This window comes from Parasteatoda tepidariorum, chromosome 4, assembly GCF_982258835.1.
Source record: "Parasteatoda tepidariorum strain Cologne lab strain chromosome 4, Ptep-v5.0, whole genome shotgun sequence".
NCBI lineage: Eukaryota > Metazoa > Arthropoda > Arachnida > Araneae > Theridiidae > Parasteatoda > Parasteatoda tepidariorum.
Genome location: NC_141758.1, coordinates 56,609,549 through 56,636,101, shown reverse-complemented (window position 1 = coordinate 56,636,101; position 26,553 = coordinate 56,609,549). Strand labels below are relative to the sequence as shown.

At 28.9% G+C, this 26,553-nt stretch overlaps 1 protein-coding gene across 4 annotated transcripts in view; it reads right to left on the bottom strand.

Annotated features, from left to right (window-relative positions):
- Window positions 1-19,667, bottom strand: part of LOC107440991 (kinesin-like protein KIF2A) — a 41,746-nt gene extending 22,079 nt beyond the window's left edge. Inside the window, exons 1-9 of one of the 4 annotated variants that reach the window (XM_087161169.1) lie at window positions 19,494-19,660; window positions 19,212-19,339; window positions 15,439-15,533; window positions 15,187-15,282; window positions 13,632-13,668; window positions 9,808-9,858; window positions 7,759-7,920; window positions 2,830-2,977; window positions 1,700-1,803 (exon numbers count right to left, since the gene is read on the bottom strand). In XM_087161169.1, the coding sequence (XP_087017295.1) occupies window positions 1,700-1,803; window positions 2,830-2,977; window positions 7,759-7,920; window positions 9,808-9,858; window positions 13,632-13,668; window positions 15,187-15,282; window positions 15,439-15,533; window positions 19,212-19,284 (766 nt within the window). In that variant the 5' untranslated portion in view covers window positions 19,285-19,339; window positions 19,494-19,660. Of the gene's footprint in view, window positions 1-1,699; window positions 1,804-2,829; window positions 2,978-7,758; window positions 7,921-9,807; window positions 9,859-13,631; window positions 13,669-15,186; window positions 15,283-15,438; window positions 15,534-19,211; window positions 19,340-19,460 lie in introns of all 4 variants that reach the window. The other 3 variants (XM_087161170.1, XM_087161171.1, XM_087161172.1) reach the window with 3 other exon arrangements.
- Between the last annotated feature and the right edge of the window lie 6,886 nt (window positions 19,668-26,553).

The following is a 26,553-nucleotide window of genomic DNA, read 5'->3' as shown; positions in this document are numbered from 1 at the left end:
GGGGTAGCAAATATTTTAAATGGTTTCTTTTTTATTCAGTATTATTTAGGAGTTAGTTTGAATATTAATACTTAACAGTATTGTTACAAAATTATTATTTGATTATAAATATTCAATGCCAATTGTAACTATGTTTAGTATATGATTTGTTAATTCAGTAGTATTAATATGCATTGACTATGTTATTTTATAATATAAAATAAAGTTTTACTATACTAATTTTTAAATTATTTAAACTTCTTAAGAAATTTAAATTCATTTTCTTTTTAATAATTACTTTTATTATAAAAATATATATTAATTAGTTTAAAAATTATTATTAAAACTAGATAGCAATTTTAAATGGTTTTCATTTTTTTTTTAAATATTTGATATTTTATTATGAAAAAAAAAATTTTCTCCAACATGGTTTATTCCAGTAAAGAAAAAGAAAAAAACTTGCTATTTTTGGAATAAATTGATATACACCATTCGAATCCTGGAAAGTTAATATGATCTACTTTTCAGGGCTCTACTTAAAGACTAACTGAATGGATTCTTAAAATTGTAGCTGTTTCCTAACAGAGAATCACAAGTTTGAGTTTAGCCATTAAACATGTAATCCTCTGGGTAGTATATCAATCAATGAATCACGTCTTTAAAAAAAACTTTTTAGAGAATGCTGAGAAATCATTAAAAAAGCAAATAACATAATTTACTTAGAGACCTCTCTATCAGTTTGGAAAACTATGAGATATGATTTAATTACCCTCTTACCTACAGAAAATTAATCACAAAATAGTTTCGTCCACACTATTTATAAATACAAACTCATTACAAAGAGTTTTAAATAGTTAACTAGCTATACACAGTTATTTCATAAGCAATAATAAGTTCATAGTAGTTAATATTCTAATTTAAAAATTAGGACTGACTATAAGTAGATTTTAACAAATTTTCAATACAGCACAAAACATAAACCAAGGTTTGAAAATCAAATGGCATTATAATCTAAGCTTAATGCAAAATAAAATGAAGAAAAAAAAAGTATCACTTTCGTTTTATAAAATCAGATTTTGCAAATAAATGACTAAAAAAGAGAATTATATTGAAAGGGGAAAAACTTTAAATAAGCTCCACTTCCTTAAAATAAGATAGAAAATGTTGAGGTAGTAATTTGAAATGCCTGAAGATATCAATATATTTAACAGATATTGATACTGATATCTTCTAAAAGTTTATTTTGCTTATGCTCTCTATTTCTTTCACATTCCCAAACTCTTAAAAAGTGCAGAATTCAATCAGATCTGTTTGTCGTCCCATTTGAAAGATTAGTTGTACGCTTCCCCTACGACGTTTTTAAATTTAAAATGCTGGATGCAAATCACGTATAGCGAGGAGCAAGACTGCTTGTTACATTAAGTATTATGCCACACATATTTTTTACAGTAGAAACTACAGATAAGCCAAAGCTTAAATACCAACAACAAAAGTATAGGATAACATACATTTTAAATGTAATTAAATTGTAAGAAACGGAAATACTAAAGATGCTTTAAAACTTTAACCATTTAATTAAAAAATATATGAATATACATATATAGTACAGGTCATAGTTAATATATGTATATACATATACAGTACAGGTCATAGTTTACCATGCAAGCAGTATCCACATCTTGTTTTAACAAAAAAATTTAAAAAGATACTACATAGTTACCTTTTTTGTTCATAGGCCTTTTTCTAACTGCGACACATATTTGAAGAGAATGTATTGGATCAGTTATATTGATTGGTTTGTAGTCAAGTTGGCTACAATAATCTCTAAAATATAAAGAAATTCACTTTAAATATTGAATACATTTTAAGTTAAAAATAATAATAACTAAACCACTATAATGACAATTTAGATTTTAAACAGTTGAGACGTTTTTTCAATAATTTAACTTTTAAACAGGAAAATTTAAACAACTAATGAGCTAGATTTGGAAAAATACGGAATTCCACTGCATGGCTGCCAACATGGATATGAAAAAATCCAGTAGACTTTACGAAATAAAAATTTCATGATAACTGTTGCAAAATATACTTTATAGGGAATTTCAGAGAATTTTATTGCGATCAAAACACAAAAACTTTATTAAACTGATAACTATAGATAGTCTGTAATATTTTCTATTTATGATTGACATTAAATGAACTTGAAATGTTTTTTATTATGTTAATTCAAGAGTTGAATAGTAAAAGACAAGTAATTTCGTATTGACAGTTAAAAATACTTTTAATTAATTTAAAAAGAGAGTTCTAAATAGAAATAAACTGAAAATTTCAGGGAAAAAAAAAGAAAAGCTTTAAACTGATCACTATAATTGAACCCCGCTTTATTGTGTATTAGTAATATTTATACAAATATTTAAGTAAGCAATAAACTGTGCAACAATTCCATTTCAATAGGGATTTTTTTTTTCTTTTTAGGAAACTTAGGAACTAAAATGAACAAAAACCAGGAGAATTTTTATTAAACCAGTAGATCAGGAGAAACTGGCAAAATCCAGTAGTCTACTAGTAAATCCAGTAGAGATGGCAGCTATGCTACTTGCATTTCTTTCCATCTAAATTTTTACTAACTGTTAAGTTCCAATTTTTCATTTTTCTGTAAAGAGCGAAATTAAATGAATGCATATTGTAGTACAGCTTATTTATAAATTATTGGAAACATAGCCAAAATGAAATGTTGGTAACATTCAAACTTTTCTAAATATTACTTTTTAATCTGGATTTTTTGTATTTGGGGCATTAATGTGATAAATGCATTTAAGAAGCATAATCACTCATATAAAAGTCACTTACTTGATCATACTCAGAAATTCATAATTAGGGTTCCCAGGATCTCCTTGCTGTTCAGCTTTTCTTTCTGCTTGCCGAGCCCGTCTTTCTTCTCGCTGCTTCTTAATCTTATCAACTTCTTTGACAACATTAGAACAACGAGCAGCACGGGCTATACGAAAAATGACAAGATATTCAAATTACGATAATACTTATTAATTAGTAATAGAATATTCTTCAGCAAAACTGCATAAATCCAATCAAAGAAAGTTGGATTTTGCGACATAAAGTTCAAAAATGAATGACAACACAGAATGCAAACATATTAAATTCAACCAAGTACTTCGAAGCAACTAATCTGACCCCCAAAGTAGTGATCGTAACTGAAAACTCTAAGAAAATTAAAATGAACAATAATACTGTTCTGATATTTCAGAGTAATCACACTGATTAGCACAAAATTTTCACGAAGAAATTTTTTAAAAATTTTATTATATATGCAGAGATGCCAACTTGCTCCAGACAGCAAATATGTATTTTAAAGTGGTAGTTTATCAATTGTGATTCTTGGTTTAAATTCAATTTAGTAGATTTTTATCCACCACTATTTCTAAATAATTCGTAGGCTTATATAATTCACCACTTTATAATAATTATGTCATGCTGTACCTTTTAAAAATCAAGCAAAAATAGTTAAATATTTGCCAAATTTACTTTATAGTTATTTACCGTTATTTTAATTATTTTGGCTTGTCCGGAGAAGTTGGCATCTCTGTATATGAACAATCATAAAAATCATGATTAACATTTGTATATGAAATTTCACCGAAAACTATAAGGGTACAAGTTCAGTAACATCATACTTATACATTTTAGAAATACTTTTAGTGAGGAGGTAAAAATCCCAGGTGACAAATAACTACAATGCCTGAAAAATAACTGGCACCAATTATCTAGAGGAAATTTATCTTTTTAAAAATCTGCCTTTCCTATTGATGCAAATCATATGGCATTTTCAAAATGTGATAAAAGGCATATTTTAATATGATACTGGTATGTGGTGTTATTTAATCTTGTATGATTGTCTCTGCATTTAAAAGTGAACACCATACTTTAGACCACATAAATTATTAGACAAAAATAAATTAAAAATACTTAATTTTAAACATAAATTTTTTTAAAAGAAAAAAGCTGCTACACTATTTCAAATTCTATGAAAATTACCTCTTAAAAGTTCTGAGTCTGAGAAATTTATAAATTTAGCAGACCCTTATTTTTAACTGATGTGGAAGGGATTATAGAAATTTTTTTAATTCTAAACCTTAATATACAAATAGAAACATATATAAAATTTCCATTAGATTTAGATGAGAAAAAGTTGCAAATATTGTGGATGAACCACGCTAAAAAATATAAAAATTACAGTAAACGTCAAATTATTTGGAATGCACAAGAATTAGCAAATTACATTTATGTAAAAATTCCAGAATGCTGGAATGCTAAAAACCTAGATTTTCAACATTGCCTTAATTTTCAGAAAACATGATACACCATTACAAGAAGCAAAAAGTTACGGCAATTGTCAATTAGGAAAAATAATAATAAAGGGGGGGAAAACCGTAGCACTTTCCATAATATTTATTAAAAAATAGATAAAAACAAATTGCGAAGTAGAGGGGGGAAAAGAAGGAACACAAAAGCATTTAATGTGATAAGTCTCTTTTTATTATTTAACGCTGCAATTCTCATTGCTTCATATAACAGAATTTACTGGAAAAAAATGCTTTGCCATATTTAAAAAAGCAGATAAAAAACAATTATTTACAGAAAAAAAGAAAGCAAAAATTTTTAAGTAAAAGAAAATGCAAGAAACAGGGGAAAAAAATACCAAAAATCACTGCTTATAGAAGTTAAAGGGAAAACAAACTCCTAGTTTTAAAGCAATAAATAAGTTTCCATAAATTTAATTTTTTAAAAATTACAATCAGTTTAAAAATATTTAGTGACATAGAAATGATTCACTTCCATTTAATCACTGTGAAAAAAATAATAATTGTTTCAAAATTGGAAATAAAAAATATATGCCAGAAAGAAAAAAAAAGGTAAAATGCACTCTCTCAACAGCCTTTGTCAGCCAAGGGTGCTTAAAGTACCACAATTATGAGAATTGCATAATGAGAAAAATATGATCAGCATTGTGCACCAGCAATCTTTACATCCAAGACAATCTGGTACCCATCAATCTAAAGCTGGGCAAGAATCAAGCTGCAACCAAGGATCCTTTATCATGAAAGCTCAATGCCATAACCGTTGTGCTGTTACAGCTCGAAAAAAAGGCACCATCAGTTATAATAAATTTGAAGGGAAAACAATTTCAAAGACAAAACTAAATTCGATTAATTTAATATTATTGAAGGTCCAGTGCTTGGAAATATATTACATAAGGATGTTCCATTGTTTTGAAATATATTACTATTTATCAATTTTATAAAATAATCAAGAACATATATTCAGAACAAAACTTTATCTAATTCTATTTTCAGGGTTCCCACTCTATGATGAGATTGAAATTCAAGGACTTTCCAGGACTTTTCAAGGACCTCAACAAAATTTTCAAGGACCTTAATCTAAGACCAATTTTAAAAATTATTCTCTTCTATTTTACTAGAAGCAACAATGCTTGTTGTGGCAACAATTAATTTCAAATATAATACCTAAATGCTTTGCCTATATAGAGAGAAGAGAGTATATGTATTATAAACTAAAATTTATATTTTTTTAAAAGCAACCCTACTGGTTTTACATATTAATTCACAAAATCATTTTCAGCACAATCTATAACAAATGGTAATGAGGTGTTAATGGTAAAATCCTTTAATCCTGCGTATTTCCATGAGAAGGCTGCATGAAAGACAGAGCTAAATCTTAGGTATTTCATATTCCATGACTATTCCATAACCCCCTCCTCTCCTCTATTAAACATCGTTTCTGAAATTATTCATCCATAATTTACACAACCTTCTCTAAATGTTATGCAGCAACAATTCTTTCTGAAAATAAAAATTAGAAGGAACATATCCCACTTTCACCATGTTTAAAAGCATTATTGGTTATGTGTAATCCACAACTGCGAATGAATATGACCTGGTGGGAATATTTCTCTTCTAATTCACACTGAAGCTTCAAATAGAATTTCCAATTGACATAGGGTATATTACTATGGATAATTGAAGTATTTTAGAGAGCTTTTAACCATCATCCATGCATTTGTAAAAAGAGGACAAAATATTTTCTGCAGTTCCATGACCCATAAATTGGGAGGTAAGATACTTAGTGCAAACTTTATTATCAATTCCTTACCATAATGTCCATCTGCTTAGATTGTTGAGACGGATTTAACGTATCATCAAAGAGTACAGTGTAGCAATCAACATTCTTCAGCTCATTTATAAGAATCCCTTTGAAGTATAGTGCCAATCCAAAGGAGCCCAAATAGGCTCACTTTGTGGCACTACAAAAAAATTGTCTCGCTATACAGTTATTAGCAAACATTTTGGAGAACAATTTACTAATCCCTTCACAGGAGTTACATGAATAATTACTAGTGATGCACTTAAGACTCACGCACATCAAGCACATTCCATTTGACCAGATAAGAAGACAATGTTACCTTGGCCACTAAAGTTTCTGTTTCACATGGGGCACACGATGTATTTACACCAGATGAATTAGATGTTGATGTCTTTGGAAAAAGAGAACTCAGGGCATGAGACTGCTTTTTTGTTTTACCTTTCTTTCATGAGTGATTTCAGAGCAGATTCTTCCATTTTTGCGATATCGATCTCCTTCATGCATAATCGGCACTTGGCTCTGAACTTCTTTTCGGGCATCGATAAAATCCATATCCATCCATTGGGGATTAAAATAGCACTTCCCAGGCATAACTAGTCTAAACTACATAACACAAATACGAAGCCGTGCCTTTGCGAATACACTTTACAATAAAGTTTTGAAATGACGCAAACGGATGGTAAAACGGATGGTAAGTGCGGATGGTAAAACGGCAAATTTATTGAAAAGTGCAAGGTACATATTGTTGCAAAATTCGAGAGTATTCCAGTTTCGATAAGAAAAAGAAGATCTAAGCATATGTGACAGAAGATGAAGTGGAGTCTCGCCCTGAACGCATTGATTGTCTGCTGTGCTCCGCGTGCTTGGCAGACACCAAGACGCTAGGCCCCGTTAGAAACGGTGGCGTTAAAAACCACGTGAGAAAGCTCGGGAACAAAACAGAAAGAACGAGAAAGATCCGCGGGTGTTTTATAAAAAGGGCCGCCGGCAGTATTGAACAAATTCAAGGACCTATCAAGTTTTTCAAGGACCTAAGACGTTTTTCAAGCACTTTCAAGGACCTAAATTTAGCAAAAAATAATTCAAGGACTTTCAAGGACCGTGGGAACCCTGATTTTATAACATAGAATTGATAATAAATTAAACCTATCCATAATAAATTTTAATCTATAATAAATAAAATTATAATCTAAATATAATTAATGCATTATAAATTATAATCAATAAAATCTATAATAAATTACAGATTTGAAAATCAATGAAACCTAACAAAATTGTTTATAGTAGGAACATGCAAATGACGTAGTTACAACAAAGGGTCATTCATTGTAATGGAATTTAATAAATATAATTTCATTATATGTGATATTTATTGTACAAGCGATGAATTTTTAAACTAGCCTTTTTCAATTTATGGGTAAGAAAACAAACGCAAGTATTCATTCAGTGTTATAATAGGATTTAACTTTAATAATGAATGATGACTAAATGTAATGCATGCAATTAAAGGAAAAAGAAGATACATTTTAAAAATATGGAGCTACACCACTTTTAGAAAAACCATACATATATTTAAAAAAAAATTAAAAACGAGTAACTTACGACCAGGCAACTGTGTAGTGTTAACAGATACAGTTTTTATTGGTTGCAATGGCCCACTAGGAGCTGCAGCAGGGGTCGCAGGAGGTGGTGGAGCATATTTTATTTCCATATTTTCTAATTGTGCGGGTTTTTTATGATTCGCACGCATAGGCAGTGATGAACCTGAAAAAAAAAATACATATATATTAAAAATTTTGTTACTAGCAAATGTTACATACATTCCACTTCATTATTTTTTAAAATTATTTATTTACTTATCAAAACTAATTTACTTAATCAAACTTTCATTCATAACTTTTTTAAACTTTTATCAATGAAATGTTTATTTTCTTTTCACTTAAATAAAATAAATGAGACGTGATATCTGATATGTAAGTTTGATACCTTCACTCCAAGAAATTGAGTTAAAAAAAAATAATTTAATTCTTAATTCTTTAAAAAATATTTAATTTTCACACCTGAAGATTTTCACATGTGAAGAGTAGGCAACTAAATAAGTAGTTGCATTAATAAGTTAATATCTATAGATTACTGTGAGATATAAAGCTTAAGAGTAAAGCAAATATTCTCAGCAAAATCACAATTAAAAACATTTAAAGTACAAATTTTGTAAAAACTTGTCATTAACTATCCAGCCACATTGAAGAGAGTTAAGATATTTTAAAACTCTCAGTGCAGTATTTTAGGGGAATTTCAAAACTTCATTGTATTTGGTTAAAATCAAAGATTACTTTGATTTTTTTTGCAAAAAGGAAAAGTTTTTAATAGAATTACATTTAAGCTTTACTTTGAAACTAAACTTTAACATAAAATTTAATAAATTAATTTCAAATTTTTAAACTTTAGACTTGTAATAACAAGTTAATTTTAATAAATAAATACACTGATAAAATACCAAGATCAGAGATAATTTTAAGTTTATATTATAATAATTTCAAATTATGATTTAAATGCTGAAAACATAGTTAATACATTAGTAAAGAAACATTTCGAAATAAAATAGTATATCTTGGAACAAAATATAATAGATATAAGAAAAAGAACCGTGCAAGCCAGACTAGAAAGGCAATAATTTTTGAAGCTATCCAGAAGTTTATATGAAAATAAAATTTAATTTTCAAATTATTGAGCATGAAACAAACAGAAATAAAGATGAAAGGGTAGAATACAGTTGAATCTTGTTTATCTGAGCATTGGAAATATGACTTATTTGATATGAGAAAAGTCCATAATATATTCTACCTAATCTTTTATTCTACCTAAGTAGAGAAAAATTTTAAGTAAAGTTTGCAATAGCTTATGTATATCTTACACTAAAATGTCTGAAAGGAATAGGGGCTCCAGTAACACTTATGTAAATTTTTATATTGCTGCAAAAGTTGTATAAGAGCTTTTTGGTCAAGGTGTACTTCACTTACCTAAATTTTAAAATGCCACTCCTTTTCCAATTTTGAATCTGAGATAATATTGTTTGATATACTGATTATATTATAGGTTTAGAATTAACCAATTTGAAAAGTAAAATCTCTAACTTTGGATTTATTTTGTTTTTCTTTTTGAGTATTAATGTGTAAGTATCAAATTAAATTAAAAAAATTTTAAAATTTTTTCTTAATTTATCCTATAATTACAAGTGAAAATTCCATTATATGTATAATTGAATAAGCCAATTCAAAAAAATTAAGTAAAATTCTGCTATCTCATATGGAACTGCAATATAATACTTTTTATTTTTTTTTGCTTGCAGTTTTTATTCGAAGCATATTATTAATTTTTAAATGAAAAATAAAGCCCCAATGAACTCTGATTATAAGGACTGTACAGCTAAGACAATAGAAAACAAAATACGACAACAGAAGAGAAGCAGATTTAAAACAATGCTTAGGACATACATAGAGAGAGAACAAAAAGCTTTTTGTAGCATTAGCAAAGAAGATAAAAGCCCCAAAAGAGTATCCAAAATAGAAAAGCCCCAGGATAGTAGAATGCTTTAGTGCATTAACAGCTCTGCCAGCAAGCCACATATAACAGCAGAGACACATATTTTACCTGAATTAGTCTTGTTATACTTCTGAACATTGAGACTTGGAGCCTTGAATTCTGGAATTGAAACCAAACATAAAATTTCTCTTCTTTTGTCATATTTAAAAATAAAACCTTTGTCATAGTAAAGTTTCATGCCAACCATGAAAGGATTATGCTCTTGATTTAAAGAATTATAAATAAATTTTAAAGCAATGTGTTACAGCTTTTATAAATATACATTGTTAGAAAAACACTTTTTTTAACTCACTGCTGTGATACTGTAATGAAAACAAAATTTACTTCTTACTTTAATTGCCTTTGAAGAAAATGGAAGCATTTCTAAAATTCTTCAAAAATGGAGCTTTTAATCAATATCTTTTCAAGTCATTTACGAACATAGTAAGGCATAGTTTAAATTTAGTTCTTAATTGAAATAAGTTAACATGATTTAAAGGGGGAAAGTCATTAATTTCAATTTGTTTTGATAATTAATTCAGGTGAGAAAAAACATTGAATGCTGAACTAGAAAGTTTTTCATAAAAGAACAAATTTATTAACTTTTTATTAATTTAAATATAAATTTTTATGAATGTGAAATTATTAAAACTTTACATTTTTAAAAGAGTGTCAGTATTTTATGATTTTATCCAGACATTTGCTGTAAGAATAAATTCTATTTCTATGAAGTAAGACCGAATTTGTTTTTAAGAATCGACAAATTAACGGAAAAAAAAAACATGTTAACAGTAGACACTAAGAGAATTAACTAGCTAACTTAATACACTGAATTTAAGTAGACCAAAATTTGAAGAAAAAAAAAGAAGAAAAAAAACTCTCAAAAATGCACAAGAAAATGTTCAAAAACATACCTTCTGTTGTTTATTATCTATAAAACAAAATAGGCAGTAATTTTGTTTTTTCTTTTTTTTTGGGGGGGGGGGGGAGAAAACTATGTGCCTATACCTACCAAGTTCATATATTTTGTGCTTACTGTTATAGATCAACATGAATGCACAAAACATTACAAACATCTATTAATACCAGAAAATAATAAATTTTGCAGCAAAAACTGTCTTTGAATGTGGATGGTAGTGGTTAAATTATTTCTCCTCTATTCAGCTTTTATACAAAGTTTGGCCAAGAGTGTGCAAGCAGACAATTGTGCAACAAAAAAGAAAACAATATAAAAACTACTTAACGTTTCAAACCAAATATTCTAATTTAGATATTACTATCTTATGATTGCAAAAGAATGTTTTTAAACCCCCTAGTTTAGTAAAGAAAAACCTTCAGTTTCAAAACTTCAAATGAAAAAAACAAAATTGCCAAGTACTCCAGAAAATCTATTACTCCAGGTCATACTTAGATGTGAAATGAAGAACACTAGCACCAAGGTCTAGGCAGAATGACTAAGAGTAGATTCAAAATTTGAAAGTGGTAACTTAGAGTTTTTAAAATTTTTTCAATAAGAATTACAAATTTTTAAAGGTAAAAAAAGTTCTTTTTGTTACATAGAATTGTGCCTTTATTGGCATGACAACCCTTTGTGGGCCAAAATCGTCCCTAGAACTTTCCTTCATTCTGCATCGAAAAAAAATTAGAAGCTTTTAATATTTTCAGAGTCATAGGATTTCATTAAAATAATAAAAATAATAATAAAAAAAAAACATTTAAAATTACAAAATTAAAATAAATTGTGAATACTTTTAATTTTCTATGACTTGTAATTACTCACTCTCCTAATTTTATTAGCCATAGGATATTTTTTTACTAAAACTAATAAATTACATTTATTCAGTTTTTCTGCACTTCATAACTTTTTCTTCAAGACTGACACTAAAGAAATTATTTAAAAATACAATCACCGAATTTCCACAAATTTTGTTTTGTTTCACCAAGATTGCAATAGTATTTTAATAGCTTTTGGACCAATAAAACTAAATAAAACATGGCATTCTATTCAAATTTCAATTTGTTTAGATTTTATTTTGAGAATGTAAACCAGAGTTCATTCTAGACAGAAAAAAGGGCAGGGTGCAAACGTTTGAAAAAAAGGGCATTATTATTCTAAAAAGGCAACAATTTCTTTCTATGGGCTTTACATGTTCTATTAAAAAACATTATCAATTTTTTTTTATATACTTTACTAAAAGTACTAAAGCAATCATATTAATTACTAATTTTTATTAATAAATTAACATATATATATATATATATATATATATATATCGAGTTAATGAGCTAATTAGCTTAGTAATTTATTTAAAATGCATGCATACATTAATAAAATAATAAATGTATGTTTTTATGTGTCTGTAGTTATGATTTAATAATTAAAATGATTGATAATAATTATGATTTAACGATAGTGAAGTAACTGCAAACCTTCAAAGACAAGTGCAACAAGGGAGTGTGATGGCTATTTTTCCTTTCCCATATAAATCTATATATTGACAGCAATGACAAACTAAATAAAAAGAGTTGAAAATAAAGAAGGATCGTGGAAAGAAAGGGCAAAAAGGGTATGGAGTCTATTACATCAGGGCACTAATTAACTTCAGGGGCAACAGGGGGATTCTTTTGACTAAAAGGGCAGCAGGGTGCTGCGCCCTGTTTACCCTGCCTAGAATGAGCTCTGTGTAAACCATAAAATAGAAGCAGCTGCTATATCCAAAAATCATTAATCCCTCTTATAAAAGAGTAAGGACAAAGTAACAAAAATAAGTAACATATGAACTCTAAAGCTAATTTATTCACATCCACTAAAATTCATAACACATTTTAATTATTATTCATACTTTTATTAACTTAGATCTTCTCTTGATAACTAGCTGATCAAACAAAAAGTTTTTTAACAGTGCTTTGGAAAATTTTGAACAGCTTATAACTAATGGTAATTCACATTAGGTCACACTTACAGTTCAAACTAATAGGTACTTAACAGGGTTGGCAAGTTCTTGACACATAACGGTTTTTACTGTCATGTCAAAAACCCATAGTTTTGGTAAAATAATTTTGAGTATTTGGTAAAACAATTTATAAGTATTTGGTAAAATAATTTTGAATCTTCTCGAATTTTGGACTCATTCATACTAAACTTAGAAATCGACTGGGCAATGAAAAATGCGCAAAATTAGTCACTTGTTATCGTATGCTTCGGCACAGTGACCCCGACTACTGAACATGTAATTTTGTTTGTAATTAAGTTTTGTTTAATGTGCTTTTTCAACTGAATAAAAGTTTTTAACTTGACAAAATAGTAGTAATTCTTGACTTAGAGTTTGTTAGTAGTTACAAGTTTTGAAAGTTCTGTTTAGCTTATTTCTATATTTAAGAAATGCCAAATTTTAAATTCTTTTTAGTTCTTGAATTTATTAATAGCTCCAAGCTTTTTTGTTTGTTTGTTTATTTCTAACAATTAAGAAGTGCAAAATTTTGAATCCTTTGCAAATCAAGCTATTATGATATAAGTAAGTATCACTATTTTCAATACGTATATTACAATATTTCTGTATGAATGTATATCCTTCTATAAGAATACATGTGTATAGTTGCAAAATCAATAGCAATCATTTACAACATTCATTTGCAAAAGCAATTATGTGAAAATAATATATTATCCGCTATATGCCATAAATTAAAGAAAACAGTAGGTTTTTTACTGTTTTTACCGGTAAAAATACGGTTTTTACCACTGTCAAGTCAAAAGCCAGTTTTTGACGGCAAAGACCCAACCCTGGTACTTAATGCAACAAATATATTATAATGAAGCCAGTTTGAACTATATGTAACAATTATAACAAATTAATAAAGATAAATTTTTAATTTATATAAAAAAAATTACAAACCTTTATTTGGAGTGAAAACTGTATGACGATTTACATTCTAAAAAAAAATATTACAAAATTAAAACATACAATTACATACCTAGAACTAAAACAATTTATGCTGAAATAGCCTTAAATATCTAATTAGCAATGTGAATAGATGCTGAAATAGAGAAATTCTCAGAAAAAAAAAATTTGAATAAAACAATTAGAAAAAATATGCTTGCATACAAAACAAAAACTTATTTATGCAAAAAGTTTCAAGCAGAAATTAATGATCATTTATGTTTATTAAAGATGGGTCAATTTTTACTTATTTGATGTGAAAGGCTCAAAAATTTTATCTTTAGAAAATATATTATTTTTTAAATATAAGAAAAAAATTACAAATAAACTGCTTATTAACCATAGGCATCACAGGCGTATGATTTTTGAGGGGTAAGAAATTAAAATATACATTCATAAAAAATTTTTAAATTTCCCACATATAATAATAATAACTCTTTGTTCTGCAAAAAGATTAGAATTTATTAACCTCGTTTATTCCATATTTCAATGTGTGACCAAGTTCAAAAGAGTTTGAGACAGCATCGATTTGAGGATTTTAACCAATATTTGAAAGGAAAAAAACGATAAAATTTTAAATTGTTCTACTTTAAACATTTTACAGGGGTTTATAAGGTATTATTCAAATTATTATTTAGGAAACTAATAATTATTAAATGTTTAAAAATTGAATATGCTTATAGCGATGATTTAAAAATGCTTATAAAATTTCAAGTGATTGTATATATGCTTTGCATAGAGTTAGGAAAGAAAAAAATGCATCAATGTTTATTCAGTTAAAAACTAAATCTGATCATAGAATCTAAATTAAACTGAATTATCTCCTTTTTTTTATTAATAAGCAATTTTGAGAGATATATGTAAAATGAAGGTATTCCAATGATACTTACTATATTACACACTATTTCCTAAAAAATTTGATATTCAAGGTGAATTAATTATACTTATAAATAAAAAGTAAAGTTGCAAATACATAGAAATGTAAAAATTTATATATATTTTTTCAGAAAGGTAACAATAGTTTCTGCTGTGCATTAATTGGCAAATGAAACATATAATTGATATGGTGTGAGTCATAAATAGGTATATTAAGTTTATTAATCAGCATTTAAAAAGTCTTAGAAGAATTGCTTACACTTAAATTAACTTTTAATTTTGCTTCACAAATTTATGTATAAAAAATAGGTTAAAAAAATACAATGCCAATTAGTATACAAATTGCAAAATAAGTGGGTGCAAAAAATAACTGCCAATGTAAAATGAGTGAGCATATTGATATTGATAAAATATCTAATTTTGGAAGGCATTGAAAAAATAAGGAAAATAGTATTTTCCAGTCTCTCATAAAATTGCCATCAATGTAAGAATAAAAATATTTTTTTGATACAGTTTTGGCAGAATTTTAAAATACATTAGAACAAAAAACATATATTCAACTCAATTTACTCCATACATTGTAATAAAAAACATATGTTTTATTACTATAAAAAAATGGGCAAAAATTGCATACCCTTTTGGAATTCACAGAATTTATAGTATTTGAAGAAATTTTTCCATTGTCGGTTGGAATTTCTGGATTCAGGCTGAATACAATATTAAACTCAATCTAAAAAACAGAAAATTGTCAAAATTTAAAATAACAAAACAATTAAGAAATAAGCCAAAGCTAAAATTATATTTACCAGTATCTTATAAGATAACCCATTATTTTAAAACTTAATTACAATAAAATAATTTTTAAAATAGATAGTTTTGTACAAACCTCTTTTCCTTTTGTTTCTCCATTTTCAAACCATTCTACAGTCAAACTTTTATTAACAAGATTTATTCCACTTATCACAGCTGAATGTATTCGGCCTAGAAAACATCAAGCAAATTATTATCAATAATAATAAAAGATACTAACAATGATCTGGCTTATCCATTATAACATCAAATATGCCAAAAATCATAGAAGGGAACCAAAAAAAAAATTATAGTATTAAAATTATAGAATTATAAAATATCTCTAGTATAAAAAAATAGCGAGTAGGCAAAAATAAAAACTTTAAATGTAAATTTTTAAAAAAAAATTATCTTTATAAATAGCTGAAGAAGAATATTAGAATGATTGTAAGAATTATATTACATCGTTTCATTTTTTTTTTTTTAATGCAGGTAGTAATGGGTAAACCAACCAGTGAAGGAACATTTCATATATATTGATTAAAGATAAGAATTTGAAAGTTTTTCTTTAGATTGATTGGTAACAACAGCTTACTACCAAACAATAGGAAGTCATCTAGCAATGTTTTGGATTACCTGGTCAAATAGACTTCAATGGAAAAATGTTTGAATTTGTTATTATCTCTGCAACACCTTGTTTCTTTGAAGAAATTATAAGGTGAGTGTTTGTATTTATATGTTTGAAGTGGAATTAATTGCATGCAATAGTTTTATTTTTCTCACTATGAAAAAGAGAATTCAAAATATAGTTAATGAAGTTATGTTTTATTTATTTTAAGCATCATAGCATAATCAAGTACTGAGATAAGAGGGTGTTTATTCACTGGATCACCAAACGATTAAAAACCAGTGAAGGAACAAGTGTTCCTTTACTGTTTTTTTTTTTTTTTTTCTAAGTTGATGAAAATAAAAGATAAACTTTAATTTTCTTGTACCTTTAGTGATGTTCCGCATCAAAAGTATGTTAAAAATACGAAAAACAACTTCTAACCAGTGAGGGAACAGGCATATTCCTTTACTGGGCATAGATTTCTCAATGAATGAACAGTATGTGTTAATATGTTGACACTTTAATTTTCAATTCATGATTACAAAAAAAAAGTTTACGTTTTGCAAGTATTTTTATGTTATAATTTTAAGAATAGGCTTGTTTTTAAATATTTGTATGGCTTATAAATTCAAAAAGAGCATTAAGAAATAACCAAAATTAAGTGTTCCTTTACTGGGTGTTCATTCACTGGTAAGAGCTGTTCCTTCACTTGGTCTTCTTACTACTTGTTCTTTAAACCTCCAAAACTTTAAAACAATATTATGTAAGTTCTCTACAATTTTTTTACATAATTTTCAATTAGTAACAAATATGTTGACACTGTCATTTAACTAAAATTACGAATTTTGAAATTAATATGATTTTTTAAAAGGCAAGCAAAGCTTAAGTGTTCCTTCACTGGTTAGTTTACCCTATGAGACTAAACTTTTTCTTTTTTTTTAAATTTCCAATGGCAGATTATAGACAGTAACAGCATATGTAAACATTGAATAAAATAAGAAAAGAAACAAAAGATGCTGCTACAAAGTCTATTAATCACAATACGTCTCTAGCTTCCCAATAGCGTTCAGTGATAGAATTCTTACAAAGTGCAGAGCAGCAGAGAAGGTGCGTGGAGTTCATGTCCTCACCAGAACTGCAAAGAGTGCATACCGGGGAAGGAACAATTACAAATCTAGACAGATGTTTCCGCAGACAGTCATGACCGATAGCCGAGCAGAATTTAGCCACTGTTCTTCGTCTTGGGCCATTTCATAAATTTAGGATGGTAGCCCTCCAAGACTTGGTAGAAGTACGGTCGATAAGTTCTTCATGAGCGCAGGTCTTAAAGGTCTTCTTAATAAGCTGTTTGGTGGAACAGAAGGGCATAATGTGCGCAGAAGTCTGAATACTTAAGGCCCCCTTTTGCTAAGTTGTCTGCATTTTCATTACCTGTAACCCCATAATGGGCAGGAACCCACTGGAGAACAATAGATAAGACTAAACTAAATTTTTAAAAAATTTAATTGTTCAATTAAAACTCTTTTCTTGTTTTGAAATCCTTTGTTCTATCTATCAAGAGAGATTCTAGATAGAATTATGAATATACATATTAACAGATGGATAAAGAGGTAGAAGTTAATAAATATTTTAAAAAAGAAAAAAAAGGACTCAGAAATTCAGAAGTCCTAGATTCTATGAAATCCTAATAAAAACAAATCTGAATTTCTGAATTATATTAGGAGCAAATGAATTTTTTTACAGGAAACTGCTGGATTTTGAACAAAAATTGTCAAACATACTTGAGGTTTGATTAGATGTACACATGAGGTATTTGACCATTTCTATACTTTTCAAAACACCCTTATATCTTTAAACCGACAAAGACGGTTTGCAAAAATTAGCATGCCCTTGCATTTCTGAGAACATAAATTTTCTTCCATACTGTTTCAATAGAAAATTTTACATTTGAAAATCATTTTGATGTTTTGTAAATTCATGATTTTAAAAAAAACGAAAAAATTAGAAGCTACATTTAACAAAGTAGTTTACTTCAACAAAATACAATAGTTTTAGAATATTTGATTAAAGATTAAGATACTTAAGCTTTACTATGAAGAAAAAAAATCAAACTAAAGCTCATGCTATATTAAGTATTTGAACAATATGAATTAAAAAATCTAAATATTTTCTGATCTGCCAAAAAAGGTTCTTTTTTAAATTAAAAAAAAACAAAAAATTGAATATGAAACATTTGGTAATACAAATATCACATATTTCATGAAAGCTTTAACCATAGTATAAAAAACTTTTGTGAAAAATGGAAAAAAATTTAATTATGCAATGGAGTCTAAAATAAACAAGAAACACATATTTTCATCTAAAGGATTTTCATATTGTACAGTGATTAGAATGAGTAAGACAATTATATTTTAAAAAATATGAAAATGTCCTTTTAAATAAACTGTGCAGCTTCAGAGTTTTGAACTGATTTTTTGTTACATATAGTGGTCTACATATGAAGTATATTTTGTAATAAAAGGTTTTTTTTCCCCAAAACTTTTTTTAATGTCAAATTAAACATGAAAATGTACATACACTATGCAATTGACAATTTAAAACGCGGGTAATATTTTTATTTCTTAAATTCAACCCTACAAGCACTTAATTCAGTCAAGCACTGACCAACCTGGGCACATTTAAGACAGAACATTTATTAAAAACTTTCAAAAACATACAAATTGGATATAAACATTAATATAATTACTACTAACAAAATAAACTGTGCGAGTTTCACTTTATAATGATCATTTCACAATAATCTGTAAAACTTAATAATTTAAAATTAACGCCTAATAAATATTAGATTAACAAATCGAAAAATTACACACCGTTACGTTTAATTATTAAACAAGAAAAAAAGTGCAAATCAATTATGTGAAAGACAAATAACAAGGCAATGACAATAGTAAACAAAGGATTTACACCTGAAGTTTCAACAGAATTAGTGTAGAAAAAAATTGCTTACTAGGCTTTATAAGAGTAAATTTCTTTAAATTCAGAATAAACAAAGATTTAATAAGTTTTATATATTAAAAATCACGATTTCACAAATCAATATCCTGTCATCATGATTTTTAGGTATATATTTACAAGAAAATGAATACAAATACTTAAAAAAAAAACCTAACATCAGTATTTGAAACTTTTGGATACTAAAAAAGATTTAATAATTCTGGAGTTAAAACGACTTTAATATAAATAAAAAGTTCATTACATACCATCTGTACGTTGTATGTTGACATTCTGGCCAATTTTGAAACAACTTGAACCATCAACCTCAGTACCATTCATTGTGAATATTTAAGGCTTGAAACGTAAATTGTTACACTTAACTATAAAGTTTCATCTGAAATAAAAAGGGAAATTACAAATTGTCAACCTGAAATCCCACCTACAACTTTTAACAAGTTCAACGACTGTAGCACTTTATAGATAAAAATAACCTAAATGCAGATAAAAATGCTTACAATTTTTAGCTAAAAGAAATGTTATTTACTTACTAATTAATTATTTTTTTAATAAAGTTTTAAAATTTGGAAAAAACTTTGAAAAACATTAAAACAATTGTCACTGGCGGGACAAGTACGTTGCCAAGAAAATTATTATGAAGTTCCAGCCAGTTTTTAAAGACCGGTGTGAACTGCTGCCCACTTTGCTGACCTAATATGGATTACAAATAAAGAAAGGAATGACCTTTGATTAACTCTAATTTTTCAAATGAAGCATGACAGTTTAACAACTTATGGGGATACTTGGTTAAGGAAAATAATTAATTCAAATTAAGGGGCAGAAAAAGATGATGTTCTCTATTCGCAAAATATGATCTGAACTTAACTCTGCCAAATTTCTCGCTGCTTGCAGAACTTTTCGTCTCTCATTGGAACATTTAAGAGTATTAGACGTTACAAACTAACTAGAAATTGCATAGAATATCTTATTTTCTAATTTCAGTTTAATATATAATGACAAATAATACGAAATTCGATTATTCTCAAGTGTCTCGTAATCTACCTCAATCGAGTCAATCCCACCAAGATCAACGTGTGATAGAACATGGGCTGCTTAAAAGAGAAATTCTTCTCACTGTGGCAAAAAATGAAAAAATTCTACGACATATTGTAATATAAGATTCTAGAGCTTTGTAAATTACTAATTACGAGCTCTTTTCACCGAATTTGACAGCTCTAAGAGCCATTCTTGCTGTATAAAGTTCACGCCTTTCTGATCACCATTCGGAAAACGTGAGAACCTCAATGGCGAAATATATTTTTCCACCAAAAACTCTCTTTTTCTTTCTCTCTCGACAGCGATCGGACGTGCGGCAATCTCTGAATGCTCCCCTAGTTGAGCACGTGATTGTTTATAAGGAGAGCGAATGCCTTGTCTCTGAAATTATGAGTTGAGACATAAAAATTAGCTCATGCGCCTGAAGTTCATCTTAGATGTATTTTCGAAACACACTCATGCACGTCTTGGGCAATCGCATGTACAGTCCGCAAAAAAAAAAGATATCACCCTGAATAACTTTCGTTCTAATGATCGGATTTTCACGAACTAAGTGTTAATCTTAATGGTTCCTGGGGGTGACCTCAAATATGCTAATTAATTAGTGCTAACTATTAATTAAGTTACGAAATCAGACACAAAAACGCACTTTCTCTGAATAAACATATATTTTTTCTTACATATTTGGATTCTTAACCTTCAAAATATAGGGGGTAGCCGCAATCTGGGAAATATGGTCCCCATAGTTTGGTCAAGAGAGCGATCCAAAGTTCGTACCCCTTAGTGTTAATTTCACTTTTTACGTTTTTAGTCATATTTTAAAAACTAATAAAGCAATTTGAAGAAAATTTCACCCAGTCATAAAACTCATTTACCCAAAGATAATTTCACGAAAAAAATAATTTTTAATAATTGTTAATTATTTTTTATTATTTAATTAAATTAAGGATGAAAAATTTTTGAATTATTAGGCATGAATTTTTTTATACCATATTAATCTACATATTTTTCAATTGGGTATAATATAGCCTACGTCACAGGTTGTGTTGTTCCTACTAAATTTAACCCATGAACGGCATTTTCTGCGAGCCTAACTTCAAGCCACAAATAAACAAACGAAGTGTTCGATCGTTTAAATAGCTGCTCGCCAGATTTTATTGCATTATAAAGAAAAGTTATTGAAATTAAATACAACTAAATAAACAACAACAACTAAAACAAATAACAACAACTACTAATAACAATAACTAAATAAACAACAACTAAATTCCATTCGTTTAGCATTGCGTCATATGTTGTTCCTACTAAATCGAAGTAGTTGTGTTTTTTTCATATTATACCCAATTGAAAAATCTAAAGTTTCAACTGTTTTTATTTATTAGAAGCTGAGAAAAATTAAAATTATTTTTAAAAAAATAATTTGGCGACAATGAAGAAATGATTAAATGGGGCGATTAATATTAAAATGTGATAAACTTGCGAGGAACTTGACTTCGCGCGCTTAGCATAAAATTTCATTCATATTTTTTTCGCTAATAATCGTTTGCTTATCTTTTCATTTTTATTTTTTTAAGCTATAAAATACGATGTTTCTTTTTTAGTCGTCTAAAATTCTATTTGCAATTTAGTAAAGAAATTTGAATAAAACATTTTATTGATTAAAATACATTTTATTCTGAGAATGTGGAGTTTTATAAAAGCATGCTTCTGATAGAATATGATTATACAACAGATTGTGCTTCTTTAATGTGATTATTTTTTATTTTTTAGTCTTTTTTTCTCAATAACTGATAAAATTTCAATAATATACATACGAATGAATAAATTTGGAATAAAATATTCATCAATTTCTTGAATATATATTTTATGAATACAGTGGGTGATCGGTTAACGAACTGATCGGTCAACGAACAAATCGGTTAACGAACACTTTCACGAAAGATTTTTGTGTTCGGATAACGAACACATATTCGGATAACGAACACTTTCAAGAAAAAAAATTTGAGTTCGGACAACGAACGCATATTCGGATAATGAACAAAACGAATTCAAACGAACACTTCTCGGCCTGAAAAAAAATTAATATTAAACATTTGTTATAATTTTGCATACAAAATAAGATCACTGAAAGGGGAAATGTTTAAAGCATGTTTAGTATTGATAATTACTAAATGAAACTTGAATTAACAATGAATTTAAAGGTCATTCAATAATTATTATTATGACTAAAATCAATACACACTTGAATACTTCAATTTCAGTATGAATATCAATATTTTCTGACAGCTAATAAGTTATGGGCGAGTGGATTTGCGAATAAATGGCGAATAAATTAAGCGAATTCTTAATTTTTGCGATCAGTGCAGACTATAAAATATAAAGGTGCCAATGACGCGCTACCGCCGTAAAAATACGTGAAATATGAGAAACGGACTGAAAATCGTTTTTCATCTCTCTTGAATTATGTTGCCTATTAATTTTCAAAGTTCTATTGAAAAAAAAGATTCCAATAGAATATTCATACAAATTAGACCATCAGTTTCGGTTTTAATTTCATTCAAAACAGAAAAATATTTCGTTTTGAGCGCTTCCCCCCCTCGTTCATTCCCCGTCCCATTCATTGTCTTGAATGACGAATTCCAGACGGCAGGCTCCTTTCCAAATAGTCAATCGCCTTTTAGTCGCCACTGACAACTCTGAATGTGGTAATAACACACGTGCGGTGCTAGTGTGTGCCGAAACTTTGTCAATTGTGTACACTAGCTGCTTCCTGTTCCTCTGAAATTTTCGTGCGTGCTTTTCTGAACCCCTTATAAAAAAAACTGAAAATCTGGCAATATTATGGGTCCCAAAAAGCATGGAGTGTCAAGAACTGTGCTCACTTTAAACACCAAGCGAGAAATGATAGCCAAAGTTGAGAGTGGACAGAAAATGGCTGATGTTGCGAGACAGTATGGCTTGAACAGGTCTACAGTATGCACAATATTAGCTAAGAAAGATATCATCAAGAAGACTCAAGCAGCTGAAGGAGTAACGAAAATCAGATCTGCGAAGCAAAGAAGTGCCATCCATGATAAAATGGAGAGGTTGCTTTTAGTTTGGATAAATGAACGGGAAATGAAACGAGATGTAACTAGTATGCCTATCATTCAAGAGAAGGCTAGAGAAATTTTTGAGAAATTGAAAGAACAAACTCCAGGCTCGTCATCCGAGGAGCTAGAATTCAAGGCTACCACTGGCTGGTTTACAAAGTTTAAAAGAAGGTCTGGAATTAAACATGTATTAATGCATGGTGAGTCTGCTAGTGCAGATAAAGAAGCAGCTGAGAAGTACTGTCTCAAATTTCAAGAATTCATTGAAACAAAAGGGTATCGTCCACAACAAATATTTAATTGTGATGAAACTGGTTTGTTTTGGAAGCGCATGCCGAACCGTACCTACATCACGAAAGATGAGAAAAGTGCTCCAGGGCATAAACCTATGAAAGACCGATTGACGTTACTTTTGGGAGCTAACGCTAGTGGTGATATGAAGCTTAAACCACTTCTCGTTTACCACTCTGAGAATCCCAGAGCATTCAAAAAAAATTCCATAATTAAGAGCAAACTGCCAGTAATGTGGAGATCGAATCAGAGGGCATGGGTCACGCAGTATCTTTTCAAAGAATGGCTATTTAAAGTTTGTGCCCCGAGCATCAAAGACTATCTTGATACCAATGACTTGCCCTTGAAAGCACTGCTGCTATTGGACAATGCACCAGGACACCCAAAGGATCTTGAAGATAATTTGTTGACAGACTTTCCCTGGCTGACAGTTCAGTTTTTACCTCCGAATACGACTTCGCTGATTCAGCCGATGGATCAGGAGGTTATTGCGGCTTTCAAGAAATTGTACACTCGCGCGCTGTTTCGTCGGTGTTTTGAAGCAAGTCAATTCTCCTCAACAATGACTTTAAAAAAGTTTTGGAAAGAAAAATTTGACATTCTTGAAGCTATTCGTATCATTCAAAAGGCGTGGTCAGAAGTCACACAGCGACAGTTGATTTCTGCTTGGCGGAAGCTATGTCCATCCTTCGTTCAAGGAGACGGAGGTGATCAGGGAGACACCCCTGAAATTATGGATGAAATTTTGACAACTGCTAGAGATCTGGAATTGGAGGTGAACGAGGATGACATAGAAGAGCTCATAATGGGACATGAAGATGAACTGACGACAGAAGAACTCCAAGAAATTTTGAATGAAGAACACCAAGAAACACAGCGAAATGTGTCACCTTCTGAACAGGAGGAAGGCAAAAGAGGACCAATACCGACATCTGACATTAAAGATCTTTTGAAAAAGTGGGAGGATGTCAGAGCAATGGTCTTAGAATGGCACCCAAACCAAGCTGATGTCAGTAGGGTTGGGGATCTTTACAACGACAATGCTATTAATTACTTCCGGAAAATCCTGAAAAAGAGAGAAAAGCAATCGACATTGGACATGTTCTTCAACGCCCCATAAGCAAAAAATGAAAAGGACTGATTAATATGCAAGTCTATATGTATGTATTATTTTTTTAAAAACTTACTATGAAATTATAAATTTTTTGAAATTTAATTTTTAGGGTCTCCAGAACGAATTAATCGATTTCACATAGAAGTCTATGGTGAATCATTGATCGGTTAACGAACAATTCGGATAGCGAACATAGTCTTGGAACGGATTATGTTCGTTAACCGATCACCCACTGTATTAATAAAAATACGTAGTCAACATTTTTAAGCATCGCTCACAACATCGCAAATTTCTCAAAATCTTATAGGGAAAACTAACCAGTGAAGGAATACTTAAGCTTAGCTTGTCTTTAAAAAAAAATCATAAAAATTTCAAAATTTGTAATTTTAGCTAAATGACGTATTTGTTATTAAATGCATGTCGACAACTTTGTTATTAAATGCAATATGTAAAAAAAAATTTAGATAACTTACATAATATTGTTTTAAGCTTTTAGTGGTTTAAATAATAAGTAGTAAGATAGCCAAGTAAAAGGAACAGTTCTTAAATTGAATAAACACTAAATTTTCCAGTGAATGAACACTTAATTTTGAGAATGTTTGATGCTCGTTAGGAATCCTTAGGCCACACAGATATCTATCGCCCTGCAGATGCCTGAATTGACGAATGTTAACACAGGCGGGCATTAGGAAAAAAAAATCTTTTAAGTTTTCGTGCCCCCATTTCAGTATCTTAAGGGCCTTACGAGCTCTGTTTAAAAAGAGAGTATCATATCAGATATATATATATATATATATATATATATATAAGAAAACAAAAATAGTCATAGTAGCAGTATTTGGTGGTAAATGTAGCTTATCGTAATTGAAGAATATGCTGTGCGACATTTTATGGTGAATTTGCGAACGTAAGTTTCAGAATGTATCGAAACATGTGGATGCTATTTGCTAATCATCTTTATCCAAAGAAAACTATGTAACGTAAATATCTAGCAAAATGAAGCAATTTTTTAAACAATGAATCATACAATATGCAACATATTATTTCAATATCTTATTCTTAAACATAACATATTTCAATGTTTTTAAAATGCCACTAAACATTCAGCAATTCATTGAGTTATAGAAAAAAGAAATATCGTAAATTATAGAAAACCTTGTGAATGTGCATTAGAATTACTATACAATCTACATTTCATTTTTCAAGCACTTTTTTTTTCTTCAAACTTTCAACTTTCATGCCTAGAAGACTCGATTAAAGCTGTAAAAATCTCTATCCCTAAAATTTTGTATATAGCTATTATAAGTTATGTTAATTTGATTTTAGTATGAAATCCTCGAATAAACATAGCAAAAATAGCATAATCTAAATAATATCAGATAAAAAGTTCATGTATTTAAATTCTAAAAACTTATAAATCGATTCAAATTTTCTTTTCAAAGGAGATTAAAATAATTTTTTTTTTTTTTTTGCTTTTTGGACATAAATAAACTTAAAAATTGTCTATTGCCTAGAAACTTCGAGATGTTTTCTATTAACTATTAATTAAACCTCTCAGAGCAATCACAAAACATTATTTCAATTTTTTTACAGTCAGAAATTGGTTGCCTAGCAACCTAGTAAAATTAAGCGTTTCTCTTTTGAATCAGTCAATGGGTTATCTTAAAATATTTATTTGCGCAGGCGACTTTTTTTGGCGGTTTTCTGGACTATCGCCAAATATATAAACCTTTATTGCAACCCAATTTACGACCCATTTGTTTTAAAATTTTGTCTACCCCCCCCTAATTCAAGTGTCTAGATTTCAAATATGTAAAAAAAAAATATATGTTTATTCAGAGAAAGTACGTTTTTGTGTCTGATTTCGTAACTTAATTAATAGTTAGCACTGATTAATTAGCATATTTGAGGTCACCCCCAGGAACCATTAAGATTGACACTTAGTTCGTGAAAATCGGATCATTAGAACGAAAGTTATTCAGGGTGATATCTTTTTTTTTTGCGGACTGTACCTAGAATGCTTCAAAAGCGCGTGTAAATGTTAATAAACTGCGTATA